The sequence below is a fragment of the Gadus chalcogrammus genome, chromosome 14 (genome assembly GCF_026213295.1).
Source record: "Gadus chalcogrammus isolate NIFS_2021 chromosome 14, NIFS_Gcha_1.0, whole genome shotgun sequence".
Taxonomy (NCBI): Eukaryota; Metazoa; Chordata; class Actinopteri; order Gadiformes; family Gadidae; genus Gadus; species Gadus chalcogrammus.
This window is the reverse complement of record NC_079425.1, coordinates 1913614-1933812: the sequence shown is the minus strand read 5'-3', so window position 1 is coordinate 1933812 and position 20199 is coordinate 1913614. Positions and strand designations below refer to the sequence as shown.

Here is a 20199-nt window from a genome sequence, read left to right as displayed (position 1 = left end):
AGGTGTACCTGGTCGTGGTAGTGGGGGTGTAGGTGTACCTGGTCATAGTAGTGGGGGTGTAGGTGTACCTGGTCGTGGTAGTGGCCGGGGCCTCCAGCTCCGGCGCCGTTGTTGGCCGCGGAGCAGGGGGCGGGCAGCGGCGTGGGCCGCTCCACGGGGCAGCCGACCTCCGGGAAGGCCAGGCTGCCGGCGGGCTGGGGCGTGGGGTGGTGCAGGTGGTGCAGGAAGTGGTGGGCGGGGCCGTGGGCGGGGCCCTGGGCGTGGCCGTGCTGGGAGGAGGCGGCCTGGGAGCAGCTGGAGTGGTGGGCGTGGCTCAGGGACAGGTGGGCGGAGCCCGGCCCCCTGCAGGGAGAGTGCTGCTGGCAGCAGGAGGGCAGGCGGGGCATGGCAGCCCCCCCGCCCCCCTCCCCCACCGCGCCGGACAGACCTCGCCGCCCGTCACCTGAGGACGACAACGAGGGAGGGGTGAGTGAGGGTGAGGGAGTGAGAGAGTGAGCATGAGAGTGTGTGAGTGAGTGAGTGAGTGTCTGAATTAGGGCTGGGGCGATGCGTCGACGTAATCGATTACGTCGACGCGAAAAATGTGCGTCGATAAAAAAAAAAAAAAGTGAGTGAGTGAGCGAGCGAGCGCTCAAGTGAGCGTGTGTGTTCGAGTGAGCGAGCGAGCGTGTGTGAGTGGGTGAGTGAGCGTGTGTGTGTGTGTTGCCCATGCCGTACCCTCCGTGGCCGTGCGCGCCCCCCCGTGGGGCCCCTGAGCGGGGGTGCTGTCGGCGGGGCCGGAGCAGCTAGTGGAGGGTCCGGGCGCCTCGAGGAGCTCTGAGGTAGACGCCATGTGGAGGGAGGAGGAGGAGGAGGAGGAGGAGCGCAGGGTCTGGGGGTACAGGCCGCTGGAGGTGGTGGGGACCACGGTGAGGTCTGAGAGAAGGAGCAGAGCAGAGCAGAGCGATGAACAACCCTGGAGGGATCAACTAGGGAAGAGAGGGGGGATACATGCATGAACACCATGTGTGGAGTGCCTTAACAGAACCTGCTGACGAATTACATTAAAATAACTTAAAGAACGTTAAATAATTATCAACAGAGGTGGAGAAAAAAGAGGGGGTGATACAGTAGGAACCAGAGCCTGGGCAAACCCTGGTACCCCCCTACTCTCCATCCAGGTCAATCCCGGGACACCAGCGACACAAACACAGCAGCAGAGACTTCAGTCCCTGCGCCCCTAGACTGAAGAAAACCCCATGAAACCAACTGGTGACAGCCACACACACACACACACACACACACACACACACACACACACGCACGCGCACACACACACACACACACACGCGTGCGTGTGTCCCCAGGCTAACCCAGAGTGCCAATTACGCAAAGCTCTGCCAGCCCCCAGAGAATGCCCCAGCCCCTCCAGCCGACAGACACACACAGAGATAATCTACCCAGCCCTGCAAAACAAAGTACAGGATTGTAAAGGGTGTTCCTGACCTTGATGAGGGAACAGCAGATCAACAGCTCCACCATTAAGGCCCCCCACACGCTCGCGACAAAATCGAAATTAGTGTGTGCACCCGGGCTGTCAAACTGCTGTCCAACAGGGCGACGTCAACAGGGTACACTTTAGTCTGTGTGCTCTGTGTTTAACGCCTCCACGAGTTCACCGCCGTGGCTGTGAACTCCTGGTCCCTGCAGTCATACACAGGGGCCTAAACCCTCACAAACTCAGCATCGCTCTCTACAAACTGGTTCCTCTGGAAACAAACAGGGAGCCAAGACGCAATAGTCTACATTTTACGGATAGCAGACATTTACAGATAACAGAAACTCACATCATCATAGCCTCCCCCATACCCCCATCTTACGCACTTATGTATAATGTACCTAGTGATAGTAAGGGCTTGGCACTTGGCTCTATGATCATCCTCACTGTACCGACAGCGATACATTGTTGTTTCTCTTTCTTTGGACAAATGTTCTTATTGCAAGTCGCTTTGGATAAAAGCGTCCGCTTAATGCCCTGAAAGTAATTGTCATCATTGTTCATGTGATTTTGTTGACCAATGACTGCTCTGTATTTAGGGCGTGTGGAAGTACCATGAGCACACTGTGCCGATCGATCCCGATGCCGTGCTTCAGTTGGTCGCACACCCGCCATTGTGTGTATACGGGGCTGGCTTACCGTCCTCGTCCACGGTGAGGTCCACAACCTCGCCGGCGCTCTGCCGCAGCGGCTGGATGACGGTGGAGAGGCGGTGGCGTCCGCGGGCCTCCCCGACCCGGCTCTGAGAGCAGCTGTTGGCCCACATCCTGCCCAGACCGCCGACAGACCGAGACCTGGGAACGCACACACACACACACGTTATAGATCTGAAGAACCGTCACCAACTGCGTCATGGCACGTCGTGTCACATGAAACGGTTCTTGAGGCTCCTTTGGGTTGAAAATAAATCAGTTAGGCTACCCTCCATTGTTTTCTCACAACAAACTGCATGCAATGGTTGAATCAACAAAACAGCGCCAAGAAAAACGCTTCCTGAAGTGTTGTATGCACTCCCTTTCTTGAAACGATTAAGCTACATCTTGAAAAATTTCCTTCACAAAAAAGAAATAATAATAACTCCCAGTTTACCCAGCTGGCTTTGTTAGGTTCGATTGACATCCTTACTCTGAGGGGGTACAAAAATGTTTTGTGCCGGCAAAGGGGGTTCCCAGCTGTAAAAATGTCTTAGGTTTGTGAACCACTGCTTTAGGGGAAGGTAAGGGGCTTGGTTGAGGTCTGATTGGACGTTGGCCCCTATACTGTATCTAGCCAGTGGCTCAACATGGCCTTAATGCACGGGCTGAATGCGTATGAGGCCTCGGCCTTCATACTAAATGTGCCGATTGTGGTCCCCATCTCCCCTAACCTAAACACAACTTAAGAGATAGCAGAAAACGTATTTCATAAGTTTTCCAAATTTTCATCAACATTTTAAGAGGTTTCGCAACTCTGCATGTTTAACCAGTTGCCACTTTGGAGCTCTCTCTGATCCGAGCTCGGCCAGGAGCCGCCATCTTGAAGAGCTCATGCGAAACGGGAGCTCCGCTAAAACAGCTCAGCGACGCACGGCCATTACTTTGTTTTTGGTGCACGGCGAGATGCTGCGATACATATACCCGGAACGCAGCTCCGGTTTAGTGCAGAAGCAGGGGAAAAGGGCAGCCCACTGGAGAGATGCTCCTAATTACACCAGAATCAGAAGGGGGTGAACTGGTAAATATCTGTTTACCATCGGGGCCCCCGGGGGGCCCGGTGGAGATAAACAATACACAGTCAACACACGCACCAGGGGACCCCCTCTGCCGTCCCCACCGCGTGACGCTAGCCAAATACCTGAATGCTCGGGGGGGGGTAATGCTGGCGGGCCTACTGGGACCAGTGCGATGGATTCTACACTGACTGGGAGCTGGGGAGGAGACGCCCCTGCTCAGAGACTAGACCGAGGCCGGAAACTAGATGCCTCGTCCGCGCTGCTGGCCAATGGAGTCGAACGTCACCACTGGCGGCCATCTTACCACAGTAAGGTGCTCAGCCATAACATTGTGTTGGTAGTGATTCATGTACTTTTTAAATAACCATAAATTGCTCAATTTTTAACCGATTTTCATACGGTTTGGTTTGTTATAAACGTCAGAAATGTAGGTATGACAGTACATACTTATGAATAATTGTTAGGTTCGAAGAAAAATAGAATAATGTTCTAAAATAGGTACAAGATTTCCCTTTACGAAGTACATCAAGAAAGGCTGCATGTTGAAATCCCCACCCTGTACAGAGATGTATTTATGTAATTATAACCATGTGTTTTCATATGAAATGAACATTAAACCGAACAGATAGGTGCAATAAATACACACATGCATAAGGTATTCATGTTATTTATGTTGAATCAATATATGGGCTACTAAAACTCAGCAAACTATTGTGTTGGTAACTTCACTTAAATCTATCTACAGTCAAGTATGCATTTAGACAAATACGATAAAATATGAATATAATATGTGCAACCTTTGTGGCTGTTCAGGACACACTGAAGGCTCATGCCACCATAGGTTTGCAGAGAACTATATACAATATGTACACTGAAGGCATGATGCCACCATACGTTTGTGGCATCCAAGTCTGGCATCTTCATTTGTCAGCAATTTCCTGTAGAATTTATAATGTAAGACAAAAAAAAACAATTGGAAATAATGTGCAACTTCAGTTTAATCATGTTCAACTTAGATTATATTGAAAATAGCAATACTGCCTCTCCCATCGATGTAAAATTACTAGTAGCCTACCCGGGATACACAACTAAGCTGCACGATCAAGTCGTTTTTCGAAGAGAAAGCTGCAATTTAAACATGTTCAAACATCCAGAATTTGAACCACGTTAATAACGTTTGTAAGAAACCAAACCGTTTGTAAATCCGTCAAGATTTCAGCGAGATAAGAGGGCGTAGGGCATCTAGTTTATATATATATATATATATATATATATATATATATATATATGCGCACAACCTTCAGCTAAAAATGAATGACATCATGAATTTTGATTTGATAAAAAATATGGTGTCAAGTTTAACATGATTGGGTAAAATAGTTTAAAAGCAATACTCAGGAGTCACGTGGGTACGTCGAGCAAGATGGCAGCTCAGTAAAGATCTCCGCTAGCCCGACAATATATTTACTTAATTATCATATATCATAGTCCACTCATTTTGGTTAAAAAAAGCTTCCTAAGTAACTCTGAGTTCACCTGAACCCGAATGGCTACTTCGAAATATTTTAAGACCAGGCTGCGGGCCGCAGGTCGACCAGGAATAGTCCGTCTCCGAATGAAGATGCGGGAACTGCTAGCAACAGAGCGACCAAACTACACCGAACATGGATCAACTTTATGCCGAGATCGTCAAAATGAGCACCATGGCATGCTGCAGGAGATATTTTAACCATCAAGCACACAACCTCGGAGCTGAAGAACACGGTGGAAGGGATACAGGAAAAGCTGGAAGAAGCAGAGGGACGTATCTACCAGCTGGAGGACACGACCGAATGGCTAATGAACAACTGCACGATGAGAAAAAGATGGCCGCTATTGTAACGTGCGATGGTGTAGGTCAGGGTTAGCGTGAAGGAGGCAACATGTGAGATTCTCCTCACGGTACTTTTATTATTCTATAAGCTTTTGACCATACCACGCCAGGTCTCCACGGCACTATATATATTAACCCTACGTTTGGAAAGTCCGGGATTCCTGTCTTCAACAAATCAGTTACTAAATAATAACATGATAAAAAGGGAAACTTCGTTCGTATACTGCTGTTTATTCCGTCTATGGTTTATTCTAGCCGAGCGGAAGAAAACACACTTCTTCACTCACCGTTATCTCATATAACCCAACAAAAGAGGGAGCCGCCACCTAGTGGCGCTACATATTATAAACCTGACTGTTACACTACGTGGAACCGCATGCAGGTGCTTGAAAGTCGGGAGCGTGCAGTGGAAACGCGGCATATGTTCCCCGGGTCCTATGTTCCCCCCTTTGTATGAGACGTTGGGAACATAGGACCTATGTTCCCCGCTTTTCCCAGAAAAGGGTCCTATGTTCCCTGCAACAGCGGGGAGCATTGTCGCGTTCCCCAAGCGGGGAACATAGGACCCGGGGAACACGGGGATGACCCCTGAAAATCACAGTAAGAGACATAATGTGCAACTGGTGGGGCTTAAAGAAACCTTCAGAACGAACGGCACTATGGAGAGTTGTGTAAAGAGAGTTCTTGGCGAGGGACTCGGGATTGAAGTTGGCGGTGAATTTGAAATCGAAAGAGCGCACCGCTCGCTGCCGTGCCCAATGACGGACAACCGCCAAGACCAGTGCTGATCAGATTCCTGCGACAGTCGGCAAGAGATAAAGTAGTGAGAGCGGCCAGAGAAAAGCGTGGGATCGAATAGGAAGGCATGAGACTGTCCGTGTTTCCTGACATGACACAGGAGCTTGCAGAGAAAAGAAAAGCTTTGACATCCGTGAAGAGGTCGCTGCAACGGCTCAACGTGAGATACACGCTGGCGCATCCAGCGTCCCTGCGATGCACATGGAAGGGGAGGAACCGGAGTTTCGCAAGCGCCAAGGAGGCAGAGCAGTTCATCAGGGCGAACTTGAATACAGATGGGTGAGCTGATAGGAGTGTTGGAGGCCTATAAGGAAGACTGTCTTGGACAATAATAAGAAAAACAAGGCTGATTTAAAAGTGGACAATGTGGACAAAGAGGTGGGTGGTTGAGCTTGATATTGTTCTGCCTGAGCAACAAAGCCGGGGAGTGAGTCTCTACTGGTTAGGTGTACATACCCCATGGACCAAAAGGTTAGGGTTATTTTCCTTTTTATTTTTATTTTTTATGGCTGGACAAAAGCCAGACGCCCCAGGTGTTAGGCATGCCCTTCAGTGCTTAAGGGTTTTTTCTCTATATGTTAATGTTCTTAGAGATGTTAAGGTTCTGTATGTTCATGTTCTTAGAGATGTTAAGGTTCTGTATGTTCATTTTCTTAGAGATGTTAAGGTTCTGTATGTTCATGTTCTTGAGAGATGTTAAGGTTCTGTATGTTCATGTTCTTAGAGATGTTAAGGTTACCATTTTTACACACGATGTTGATTAAGTTGCGCTTGGGGATGACAGATAAAAGTACAAATGAGCCAAACGAGACAACTGCAAGAAGCATGGGGGATACAAATTATTGCTGGCCTAAAACTGAGTTTCAACATACTATTCCTACGTAAATATGACACCACGTTCAATGCATTAGCTGGAATATAAATGGTTGTGGGAATCCCGTTAAGAGAGGGAAGGTATTGACTTATCTGAAGCATAATAAGACAGACATAGCTTTCTTTCAGGAAACAAACTTTATAGAAGGAGAAGCACTGAAATTGAAACGGAGCTGGGTTGGACCTATTTTTCATAGCTCCATCTCCAGTAAGCAGAATGGAGTAATCATAAACAGAAATGTAAGTTTAATTTTACTTAAGGAAATCAAGGATAAAGCAGGTAGAATGGTGTGTATACAGGCACTGATTAATGGGTCCAAGTTGATACTGTGCAATATTTATGCACCAAATAAAGGTGATCCAGACTCTTTTCAAAATGTGAAAGAATAAGACACTGAGGGAGATGGAGGGTCGAATAATATTGGCAGGAGACTTTAACCAGTCATAAATGCCTGCTTAGATAGAAGCAAATTTAGTGCACCTGTAATGCCTAAGGATAGAGCTGCAATACATATGTTAAACGGCTTGGGCTTGGACTTTCTTACAGACTTGGGCTTGGACGATATATCGCGATTAATAAATCCTACTGGAAGGGAATATACTTTCTATTCACACTCGCATAAATCTTACTCTAGGATCGATATGTTTCTGATTTCGAACACCATTATAAAACAAGTTGTCATGTGTAAAATAAATGCAATGGCCCTCTCTGATCATGCGCCAGTAGAGCTTGGCATTGATATAAATACTGACCAAGAGAAAAAAGGAAGATGGCGTATGAATACGTCATTGCTACAAGATGAGAACTTTAAACAACTGTTGAAGGTGGATATTAAATCTTTTGTCAAAATTAATGCTGGCAGTACTAATACAAGAGCAATGGAATGGGAAGCATAAAAGGCTTATGATAAGTTATATCAAGATATATGTAAGCTTAAGTTCCAGCTGCAGGAAATCTACAATAAAAAGTTGAATATGCTTTTTTTAGGCTTGGGACAACGTTCTATGAAGGAGGAGAGAAAACAGGCAAGTTACTGGCCATGCAACTAAAGAAACAAGACTCATATAATCTGATACCAGCTATTCAGAAAGGCAATAGTACAGTCTCCTCAACAAAGGAAATAAATGATGTTTTACAACAGTATTATAAAGAATTATACACATCGGACATTAATCCCATACAGGAAGAAATAACAGACTTCTTAACTAACTTAAATATGCCTAAATTGTCAACTGATCAGATTGACCCCAATATTAAAAGGGGTATATAATGAAGCTTTCACATTAGGTTCTCTCCCTCCAACATTCTACAATGCCTTGATATCCGTCATACCTAAAAAAGACAGAGATCCAACAGACCCTGATAATTACAGACCTTCGAGTTTAGGGTGTGTGTGTGTCTATTATCACAACCCTAGGGTGTGTGTCTATTATCACAACCCTAGGGTGTGTGTGTGTGTCTATTATCGCAACCCTAGGGTGTGTGTCTGTGTGTTTATGTGTGTTTCTATTACCGCAAAAATAGGGTAAGTGTCTGTGTGTGTCTATTATCACAACCCTAGGGTGTGTGTGTGTTTCCATTACCACAACCCTAGGGTGTGCGTGTGTGTGTGCGTGCGTGCGTCTATTACAACAACCCTAGGGTGTGCGTGTGTGTGTGCGTGCGTGCGTCTATTACAACAACCCTAGGGTGTGCGTGTGTGTGTGCGTGCGTGCGTCTATTACAACAACCCTAGGGGTTGTGTCTGCTTGTGAACGTTACTCTGCTCATCCTGCTGCTGACCTTTGACATCCCGCTACTGAAGTTCCCCGATGCCCATCCCCCTCCCCTAAAGAGGTCCAGCTCTGCATTCTCCAGCCAGGCGGGCCGTCTCCCACCCGGACGCAGGGACACACGGAGAAGAGGAAGGAGAGACCGCGCACCGTAGGCCGCTCACTGTATTCCTCCCAGAAAATAGTTTAATTTCACCGCTCAAGCCAGAATTAAATTTTGCCTAAAATTTGGTTATGAAATACGCCATTATGCCAAGGATGTGTGAAGCTACTGTTGATACGTTGATAACTCGGTCATCGTTTGAGGAAACACGCACTAGAGATGCACTGATCTGATATTCTGTATTGTATGACAGATTAGTGAAAGCCACTGCATTGTAGATATGAAATAATAATATAGGTGTGTAATCCGATACGATCCATAGACGAATGCTGCGGAAGCACCTTGCTCGTCAGCGTTCAACCCCTGGTCAGACACAGCGCTACATGTCCACACACACCTGGCCCCCGGTATCCCTTCGTCATGGCGTCGAAGAGTCTACTAACAGGCACTACGACCTCACCAAAAGACCTTTACCTGCGCTCGAAGCAGAATGGAGCGGTCAATAAGTGCTTCACAGAGACTGGGAGACAACGGAATTTACTCCTGCTTTCTATAAAAGATCATCTTTATCAAACCATTACAGTTCTACTAACATAAAGATAACATTTGCCAATTGGTAGTCTGATTTTCAGGGCTTTTCCAACAGGACCCTGTTGGTGACTGATGAATCTCCCAGGTCCTATTTTTGATTATGTACGACAAATTGTTTGTATTTTGCTAAACAAAGCATTAATTTGCATTAGTCTGCCCTTTCTAGTAAATATATTCCCAGCGCTTTAGGACCGATGCACCCTTGGTACATCTTGTATACGTCGTTAACACTAACAATCAGCAGACAGTCCTTGCTAGATTAATGCTGCACTTACACTGAAATGGTTGCATTCTTGCTTTCTGCCCATCTTGGAAAAAGCCTTTCCAATCGTCAGACGGGTGTAATCCAAACTTGTCTGTTTAAGAAGATAGGCCATCCCATAATCTTATTGCATTCCATAACCCGGTGCAACACACAAGCCGTTCATGTGCACACATGCATACAGTTTAGGACAAGCAGCGTCAACAGAGGAAGAGAAAGGCCTCATCGATGGAACCGACACAGAAGACCCCTGGTAAGGCAGGACTTGGATAGATACGATAAAAGCGCTTTCTTAGTGCTTTGAGGAAACCTAAGCCAAGTTAATCAACTAAACAACTAAACAGAGGCAAAGGAGACGAATATTGTACCGGGCTGAAAGTGTCTCAGTCAGCTGACATGAACCAAGACATATTTCCATGGCGGAGACAAAATAAAGAGTTTAGAACCATCCAAGCCCCAAGATTTTCTTAGAATCCACAGGTCAGAAAATGACCAAACACTTTCAAACAACCTCTGGGAAAGTGGATGAAAGCAGCAGCGCTCAGAGCAAATGCTTAATGTGTAGATCCTCCAGTGGTTAGGATGTGGTGAAGATCATCCTATTCTATTCTGGTCGTCTGCCATACTTATTATTGGTCTGGATCGAGGAAAAGCCACGGCAGAAATCAAGCAGCATATCGGATTGGACAGCCCGCATACAAGAGAGCAGACAGCGAAATAAGAACACAGACACACAGTGGAGAGATTCATCACATGCATGTGATCCTACATCTAAGGAAACCTCTGAGACTGCCCGCCAACCTCACAGGGTATTTCATATACCGTACCTTCAGTGAATACATCTTATCTATTCTATACATCTCTATCTCTATATATGTTTTGCTATTCACCAAAAGGCCTCGGTTTATGTTAAATGGGAAAGGGGAAACAGTGATGGTTGATGAGAGACAAGAGGCTCCTCAGATGGGAAAGATTCAAAGCCTTTTCTATTTAGGTGGAACGAAGATCAGTTTGCAATGACATCAGTTCTTTTTTCAGGGACGCAAGGTTACTCATTAACAGATGTGAGTGTACCCTTGGACTGAAAGAGGTTTGGAGAAAAAAATAAATGAAGATGAACTAAATTCAAATTCAGCCAATCTGAAGTGTTAACATACAATGAAGAGGTCATAAACACAATCGGGAATCTGCATATTTGTGTTCAGAACAGCAGATTTATTGATTTATATTTATTAACTATTGGATTTACGGATCAATCACACACCGAGATTGAACATGATACGGAGACAGATACACAAATAATTGCACTAGAGCCAGGAAAGAGCTTATCCTGATGACGATAAGGATGTATCAAGACTCACTGCAGTTATAGCCTGTAGGATATTATGGATTACCAACCCACCTACAGCAGAATAGTTTGTGCTGAAGGATTTCACTCCTGCCCGTTACTGTTATTTAGATTTGAAATTGGTAGCAAAACAGTTTTAGGAAAGATTTCATGAATGATCTCTGTATTAGAAAAAATCTGCAGTCAAACATAGAAAACGATTCTTAATTGTGTGTAACTGAAGAACGTCCTCAGAAATCAAGCAGGAGGCTCCATCACGTTGAGTCACCTCTCTGTGCCAGAACGTACCTGAAGCCGTCTCCCACGGTGACGATCTCCACCTCGCTGTCTGTGGACGTGACGTTGATCTCCTCGCTAGCCGGGACGGGCGGGGCCGGGGCGGGCGTGGCCTCGATCACCACCACGTCCTCGTCCAGAACACCTAGGAGTAACCACACGTCACGGTCAGACCCGCTGGAAAGAGCTTTGGCCAGCAATACTGTCGATTTAACGTAAAAAGCCTGAGTAAATGGTAGTTGGACTGCATTTACACAGCGCTTTCCTAACCAGTGGCAGCTCAAAGCGCTTTACATTACTGCCTGACATTCACCCGTTCATGCACACATTCACACACCGACGGCGGCGTCAGCCACGCAGGGCGACAGCCAGCTGGTCAGGAGCAGTCAGGGTGAGGCGTCTCGCTCAGGGACACCTCCACACTCAGCTAGGAGGAGCCGGGGATCGAACCAGCAACCTTCCAGTTACCAGCCAACCGGCTGCACCTCCCCAGCCACATGCCGCCCCAGAGTGCATAAGTGTGGCACCAGAATTGTCTGACTTCGAGCAAAATGTATGACAGGCTGGCATTGTTATGAACCCTCATATAGACACAGAGCTGTCCTGTTGCCATTCTTTAATGTTCAAACCGGTTCATTGGGTGATAATGTATCTTTAAAAACAGCATAACTGCACACTAGGACCATGAGAAATATAGGCCAGCAAATGCTGCTTTACACTGTTTGCAGTGGGATTGGATTTGTGCCGAGCTGTCCTCCAATCTGGCCCCTGATTGGTCCCCTGTGGTGTCACTCTCTCTCAGACCAGGGTGCCGTTCTGTGGGGATGGGTTCTGTTCAATGCGCCTGGGGGGCGCTTGTGTGAAGAAGACCGTAGTAAGACAAAGGAGAGTAGCAGGACCTGCTGTGGAAAACGAGGCCAGGCCAAATGGAAAAAGCTCTTAGCGCTAGCCACGAACGACAGCGATAAATATCACGATATTCTATTGAATTCAAACACCATTTTGAACAGTCGCCATTGGCTTGTAGCTAAATCGAAATCGTGATGTAATTGAACGCGGTATGCAAATCGTAAAGGCTGCGGAAAAAAAAGAAGTGATTTGTTACCGTTACTGGCTAGAAATCAGTACGATCCATTTATTTTTATTTTACAATTCAATAGTTAAATAAAGAAGTTTATAATATAAATTAATCTCAACACATCGGCCTGGCCTAAAGGAAAGAGCAGTTTTTATGTTGTCTGCTTCCAATGTTGTGTTGGTCATACTAAAGAATGATTTATTTATTTTTAAGTGAATAATACACAACATAAGGAACTTAATAAATTATAAAAATCGCACATTAAATCGCAATAGCAATATTGGTCAAAATAATCGCAATCCGATTATTTCCCCAAATCGTTCAGCCCTACTTGTAGCTGTATAGATTAATGATCAGTACATAACAGTACGTAATACTTAGTGATAGTTATACTTTATTTGTAGTTTACCACTACGATGCAGCAAGTCAACTGTGTGTTGAGAAACATAAACAGGCAGTTACTTCTGCCATGTCCAACAACATATAGATTGATTATGGTGTCTACGACGAAGATCCCGCATTGTGATTGGCTAACCTGATTGATTCGCTGATTAGAACTTTAAAAATCGACCTTGATGCGAATAAAATTAATGTTGTTTTTTCGCAAGATGGACATTACGTCGGATGTGTATGGTCTCGTTCAGCTCAATGATTTGTAATTATTTTATTGACGTGGGAAAAAAATTATATAATAAACGGATAATTGCGTTCAATGTTAAATGGGGCTTTAGTGAGGGTTAATACATAGAAGTATATAAATCTTTATAATATGGTAATGGCATAGAACAAAAGCTAGTTTAACTTCCTAATCCTTTACCTTGTAGTTAAACAACAAACAATAATACTGATAATCGCCCCACCCTCGTCATCGCCCCACCCTAATGGAACGAAACAAATCTTAGGCTTAGGCTACCGGACACGGAGCAGCTGCAGAGCCATACGAAGTGAGTCCTCTTTTAAACCCTCATATTCCCATACTGCCAACACGTTGGATAGGTCGCCACACACCAGGTTGAGCACCGGGGGCTGGCCCTGAGGGTGAACCCCCGGCCCCCCAGAGGGGGCCTGTCCTGGGAGCTGCTGCCTAGCACCGAGCAACACGCCTCTGGTTGGTACACAGAGGACCCCCCCGGGGAGGGGAGGGACACCCTACCCATATCAGAATCAATTGTCGTCGTCACCTTGCTTTCAATGTATCACACACATAGAAACACATAGAAATCCTTCTATGTGTCTCCATTGATTACATTGTCAAAACAGCATGAGTCTGTTTTAGTGGTAAGTGTCCAGGCTTATATTTAATCGGTTACGGTGCTGGTGGGTGTGTTCATTCTGTCATTTGTATGACCTGAAACTAAAGGTGGTGTAGGTTAGATTCAAGAGATATAATTTTTCTGTATTTTCTGTGACCATCCGTTCAGAGCTGTGCCTGTATCTGTATGAGACAGTTTAAACGCTAGACCACTCCATTTGTGACCAATCAGGGCGCATCTTCCCTGATTACTTCGGGGGAATCAATCTTGCCTGTCAATCACACGCACGCACACAGCATGGCTGAATCGTAGCGTGAATTTAACAATTCTTAGTGGCACAGAAATGTAGGGAGATTTTCTTTACGTTGCTTACTTTTAAGACCTTGCCTCTTCTGTGCTCTCCATTTACATTGAGGCAGAAACTTTTACCCAAAGCGACTTACAATAAGTACATCTGTCAGAAGTAGGAGAAACAATACATCGCTACTTGGTACAGTAAGGATGTTCATAGAACCAAGTGCCAAGCACTAACAAGCTCTAGGTTAACCCATTCCCCGTACACAACAAAGACAGCCGCCTGCATGTCAACCAGCCCATCAGTTCCACAGATGCTTGTGTCGGGACAGTAGTGGTAGTGCTTTTCCATTTGTCATTACATTTGTGCACGTGCTTTCACCAATAAGGAGGCCCCAGTCTACCTTTCTCCTGCCGTAAACAAATATCTAGCTTTCCCTCTGCTACCTCCCTGCGTGGTTCTGCACTGAGGTTGCAACACTGAGCAGACAGCCTTAAGGGCTCTTTATGGTTCACGTTGACGCAACGCAAGGGCCTGTCGTGCGCCTCCCAGAAATGTTTACCTTGCGTCGAGGCGTCGCAGCCCCAAGGGTTGTGATCTGTCCGCTGACCACATCATATCCGGCAATACGCTTTGTTTAAAGAATCTAAAGGCAAAACATGTAGCTTTGGCTTTCATAGCCGTAACCTTTATTTTTACTTGCTAGTAATCTGTAAACCGACTGCGTGGTCATTGCGTTGCGTGAACGTGGAATGATAATCAGCCCTTTAGTGTTCCACCCACTGGTTTCTTATGATAGAAGCACAACAGCCTCCTCTAAGCTAAACCAGGACACCCCCAAATTATAATGTTGTCATAATTAACATTACGTTTCAAAGTTTATTTTGGTATCAAAAATGCTAAATGTACACATAAGGTATTTGGTGATTCAATTACTACAGGAACTGTCATAAAGTAGAAACTGTAGGAAGTGAAAAATGCAAACAAACACAGCCAGCATACCGCCGTGCCATCACACCGCCAACCCAGGAAGTAGCCAGGTTTGAAGTGGAACGTGGGCAAAACATTTCTGAATGTACATTTACATTCAGGGCATTTAGCAGACGCTTCTTTCCAAAGCGACTCACAATAAGTACATTTGTCAGAAGAAAGAGAAACAGCAATATATCACTGTCGGTACGGATGTCGGTAAGGATGTTCTGAGAACCAAGTGCAAAGCACTAACCATCACTAGGTTAACCCATTCCCCGTGTACAACAAAGACAGCTAGGGTAAGATGCTACAAAATGCAAAGTAGTATTTCTAAGTGCCAGGACGCACAACATACAATCAGCGTGAAAGGGGACAGGGGGGGGGTGACGGGTGGGGGGTGGAAGGGGGAAGGCTACGCAGAGTCCCGCAGTCTCCGCTCGTACCCCTACCTGAGGCGGCGGCGGCGGTGGCGGGCTGGCTGCTGGTGCTGCTGACGTCCACGTACAGCTCCTCCTCCACCTCGGTGGACGACGGCGAGGAGGAGCCGCCGCTCAGCTCCTCGCTGGAGCTGCTGGTGCTGTGCAGCAGCGCGTACTTCCTGCGGGCGATCGCCTCCCTCTTCTTCCTCTGCAGCAGCAGGCGCTCCTTCTGCTTCTGAGTCCGCTGGGGCCCGCCCGGCACCGCCTTCACCGCCCTCTTCCTGTGCAGCGCCCGCCGCCCGCCCAGGCACGGCCTCTTCAGCAGCAGCGGCTCCGCCTCTGACCGCGCCCACTTGTGCGAGCGGTTCCCCCGAGTCCGCCCCAGCACGGGCCGCAGCCCGCCGCCGGCCCCGCCCGCCGCCGCCGGGGTCAGCGCCGCGGGGGGGCTCTTCCGCGGGCCCCCCGCCGCGCCCGCCTCCAGCTCCTCCTCCGAGCTCAGCGTCTCCGAGTCCCCGAAGCGGAGGCTGGAGGACGGGGACGAGGCGCAATCGCTGAAGGACGACTCCAGGCGGAGCTCCTCCTCGCTGGGCCGCTCCAGCAGCTCCACCCGGGGGCGCTGGGGGGGCAGCTGGCTGTCGCTGACGCGCCCCTCCTTCAGGGGCCCGTCCGAGGGCCCCGCCTGCTGGCTCTTGCGCTTCTTGCGGCCGGGCAGGCTCTTGTCAGAGTCTCTGCGTGCCGCCGTGTCCCTCAGAGTCCGGTGCCTGGAGTCGGCACACAGCGCGGCGAACTCGCTCCCCGCCTTCCCGATCACCTCCATGCTGCCGGGGAAGCTCTTGGCGGCGTCCAGGGGCTCGGCGGGGACCAGCGCCTCCTTCAGGTGCTCCGGTCTTCCTGCGGCGTCAGACTGGACCTCACTCTTCATAGTGGTGGGTTCTCACAGCTCCAGGGCTACAGGCACCGCGACTTACATGTGGCTGAGCTGCATCGGACTCAACCTGGGGCAGAGGAGGGAGAGAGAAAGGGTCACTCATGGGGATCACACGACTTTGTGGAGGATGTGTGTGTGTCATTTCCTCTCTTCCGTATTTTTCACGGAACCTCAGCTGAATTTTCATATTCATTATCGATTCAGAGTGGAAGAAATCTAATAGCATGTTTATTCTACAAATAAAAAAGGCAACGTAGGATTTTAGTGTTTTGAAATTGTCATGGGGGTAAGTGTGAAAAACCAAATGAACACTGCTTTCATTTGACAGTATTAGCATTATGTTCTAGCCTTTGACAATTGCTAAGGCCACAAAGTCCACAGGATTTGTCCATCATAGTACGTTCATGTTCCTGCCATGACTTACAACTGAATAGACATTATACACATACTGTGAGATGTGGGTGTCTTCATTGCCACCTACTTCCATTACAAGGCTAAATGATTCTGCTTAATGAGATCCTTCGATCTAAAGGAGCTATCTCTCTCTGAACTGATTAGGTTGTTGTTATGTTGCACTGAACTGAAAAGAAAAGCCCTCCATGTATATAGGATTGACACTCCTACCCATTTTGTAATCACATTCACACTCTGTGTGTGTGTGTGTGTGTGTGTGTGTGTGTGTGTGTGTGTGTGTGTGTATGTGTATGTGTGTGTGTGTCCCTAAGTTGTTTTCCTTCTAATTTAATACTTCATTATGGGATGTCAAGAAAACCATGCGTTAAGTCCCAGGGGACAATCTTGCCGACACCGAATGTCCCAATAAAGAATCTCAATCTGCAATGCCAGGTTATGAACACAGGGGCTGGAAGGACGAAGCTGAGGGCAAGATCCCTGGGAGCCGACCAGGAATACAGATGCCCGACCAGGATAACGTTACTATAAACCAGGTAACGCAGCAGATAAGACACACATGCAGAACGAGGCTGCTGATAAGGAGATGAAGGACCCTTAAGGACTACTGAGCAGCTGGGAATGGTTGGGTTTGTTCTCTGCTGGCCCGGTCGGAGCCCTGCTGACCAGCAAACCAAGAAAGAGATACCATCCCAGAAATAAATCACGCCTCACAACCACCCTTATCTGCTCATACTAAACACGTTTAGTTCCCAAGAGATTAAATAGACGTAGTTCACTGGACTTCCGTGCTCATCTTCCCCTTAAATATGTACGTCACTGAATGGCTACATAGACATGTTTCATGAGGGTGAGGACACCACATCTCTATAAACCCATCCACACACATGTACACACATGTACACACACGTACACACACATACACACACGTACACGTATTACGAATACACATGTACACATACGTACACACATGTACACACATGTACACACATACGTGTACACACACACACACACACACACACACACACACACACACACACACACACACACACACACACACACACACACACACACACACACAGATACACACACACACGGCCAGTGAAACGTGTCCCAGCTGGTTAATTCACTAATGTTTAGCGATGGCAACAAAAGACCCAACATACCTTGGGCCAGTCTCCCAGTACTCCCAGAGGGGTATCACCTCCGGTATTAACACAGACAGCCGTCCGACCACTAGTCCTCACCGTCCACCCGGCCAGGCCCGCATACGAACCCCGATCCGGCCTCCCCGGTCCCGTCAGCTGGGACTGTGGAGCTGACAACAGCCTAGAGATGGGAACAGAGGAAGGAGAGGGGGCCCTGATCCGAGCTAGGCTAGCCTCGTTAGCTTCACTCCACTGCTTAAGGACATGACGATAAGCCGATCGTTTGGATGTTTGAAGCCAGCGGGTCGGATTGCAACGAGTCCACCGTTCTCGTTATCGGGTTTCCCTATTAATAAATACGAATGCCTCACTAATAGCCCTCGACGAAGTTCCCAATTCCTGGATCTCCGAAGCATCCACTGTTGTTGATCAGGCAGCTCGTCTGTTTGCTGACTGCCGCTACGACATGAAGAGCCGCTCACGGCCAGACGGGGGCGACACTTCACCGCTGTTCCTCACGGCCACACGGGGGCGCCACTTCACCGCCGCTCCTCACGCACTAACCTCACTACTTCACTACTCTCTACTGCTTCCTCTTTTCTTCCTTCTCTGTGGTTCAAATCTTTACATTGAAGGTGCGTCTTCCTGCCCTCAGAGGGTTCAGCGTTAGGGTTGAGAGTCAGGGTTTAGAGTCAGGGACAGAGCTGGTCAGGGAGGACTGCTTTTACACAAACCTCTTCACTTGCTTTCAGAATGGTGGTGACATTTTGAAAAGATTCATTTGGGAAAATGTTTTCCTCTGCTTTCCTTTACAAAATTGCATTAAACTTCTGTCAAGTGTTTTTGTTTATATATTAAAATCCCACATTAACTTCTACATGTTTGGTGCGGTTCATTTAATTGTCCTTTAACTTGGTTAATGTCAAGCTAAACTCCTGCAATACATTTAATATACATGATTGTTATACAGCAATGTTCACATAATCCATTTTGTAAAAATATGAAACCTCCATATTACTACTAAATTCAAGCCTATTCATGTGTTTAACAATGTACATACTGCCCCGCAGGCCATTCTCTGCTACTACAACACTTTCAATCCACCAACCCGTCTCACATCAATGTACGTTGGTTCAAACGGAAGATGTAGTTTGGTGTGAGACTGTTGTCCAGCAGAGGGAGCTGTCATACACCTTAATTATACAGAAATGTCTGTATTTACATTTTAAAATGTTCATGGGCTGGTCTAGTTTGTCTGCAAATAACTCAGCCTCCAGCAACAGGATTGGTCGAAACATATGAAGTGAAGGAAATAAAAGCCCAGTTCACCAGATCTGAGGTCAGCTGCGGTCAGATTTTGGATCATGAATGTATTGAGCTCGGAGGAGGACGGCAGGACGCGTGTTTACCTGGCCGATTAGGCCCTGAACGCAGACCCTGAACCCAGACATCCTAATCACAGACCCTGTGTTTAATTAGCCCCGAATATAATAGGCCTATTTGGGTTAAAAAAAAAAAAAAAAGTACAAATATTTACAATTATTTATAAGTACTAGCCTAGTCTAGATAGTCCTTCTGGCAAGAGAATAAACAGTTAAAAAACATAACCTTTTTACTACCTCAACTGAATTAACTATCCCCAGTCAGATGTGTGTGTAAAGTCTGTCTCACTTGTAATAATTTTACTCTGAAATAACTTGAATGGAACTTTAGACATTTTTCAAGCATTTTTCATAAGCAGCAGAGCAGTCAGGTAGCTATTTTAAGCTATAATAAACTGCACATTTTTTTTATTTAGGTGAAGCATTATGAAAAAATGTTCATGCAAAATAAAGCATAGAAATCATTTTGGCATTTTCATTTTCCGTCTGGGCTAAGCCCCGGATGTTTATGAAACCTAGAAACACCCCTGAGTGGACCCATCAAAAACTCATTTCACAAATGCATGTTTTTGCAAAGGTTGTTTTAGTCATTAGCCTGTGACGTCAGTGGGGGTGGCAAGTGGAATCACGTGACAGTACTTGGACGTTGGATGTCCATGTCCTACAAGCCGCAGCGAGACATAGCACTTCACCACCGCTACAGCATGAAGAGCCGCTCACGGCGCCACGGGGGCGCCGTTTCACCACCGCTCCTCCACGACACTTTGTGACAGTGGAGCGTGTCGTATTTCTGGTTCAGGTGTTCTTCGCATGGTTCTTCGTCCATGGTTAACATATATCAGTTCGGTCTTTTCTATATAATTGCATAATATATTACTATATTATGCAAATATATAGAGTCAATATTTATTAAAAATCCCTGTTATACTAATAAATATTGATATTATAAAATTGAATATTAAATATCTATTTATTTAAGTTGGAAACATTCCTATGTCGTACTTGACAGTTTGTCCCTCAAGCTCCACCACCTGATGACCGATGAGCCTGACTTTAGCCTGACTCCACTCTGACGTGACGTAGGCAGAACCACCGTAGGGGGCGGGCTCTTGTCTTGTAGAACGAAAGCGCGCGCGCACGCTTCAGTATAGGGACTTACATATGCGCA

At 46.8% G+C, this 20199-nt stretch overlaps 1 protein-coding gene across 1 annotated transcript in view; it reads right to left on the bottom strand.

Annotated features, from left to right (window-relative positions):
• The window catches only part of rnf111 (ring finger protein 111), a 27631-nt gene extending 9525 nt beyond the window's left edge, over positions 1 to 18106 (bottom strand). The window contains exons 1-6 of the mRNA XM_056607347.1: positions 17668 to 18106; positions 15193 to 16157; positions 11158 to 11290; positions 2177 to 2331; positions 718 to 915; positions 69 to 442 (exon numbers count right to left, since the gene is read on the bottom strand). Of these exons, the coding sequence (XP_056463322.1) occupies positions 69 to 442; positions 718 to 915; positions 2177 to 2331; positions 11158 to 11290; positions 15193 to 16084 (1752 nt within the window). The 5' untranslated portion in view covers positions 16085 to 16157; positions 17668 to 18106. The remainder of the gene's footprint in view (positions 1 to 68; positions 443 to 717; positions 916 to 2176; positions 2332 to 11157; positions 11291 to 15192; positions 16158 to 17667) is intronic.
• Between the last annotated feature and the right edge of the window lie 2093 nt (positions 18107 to 20199).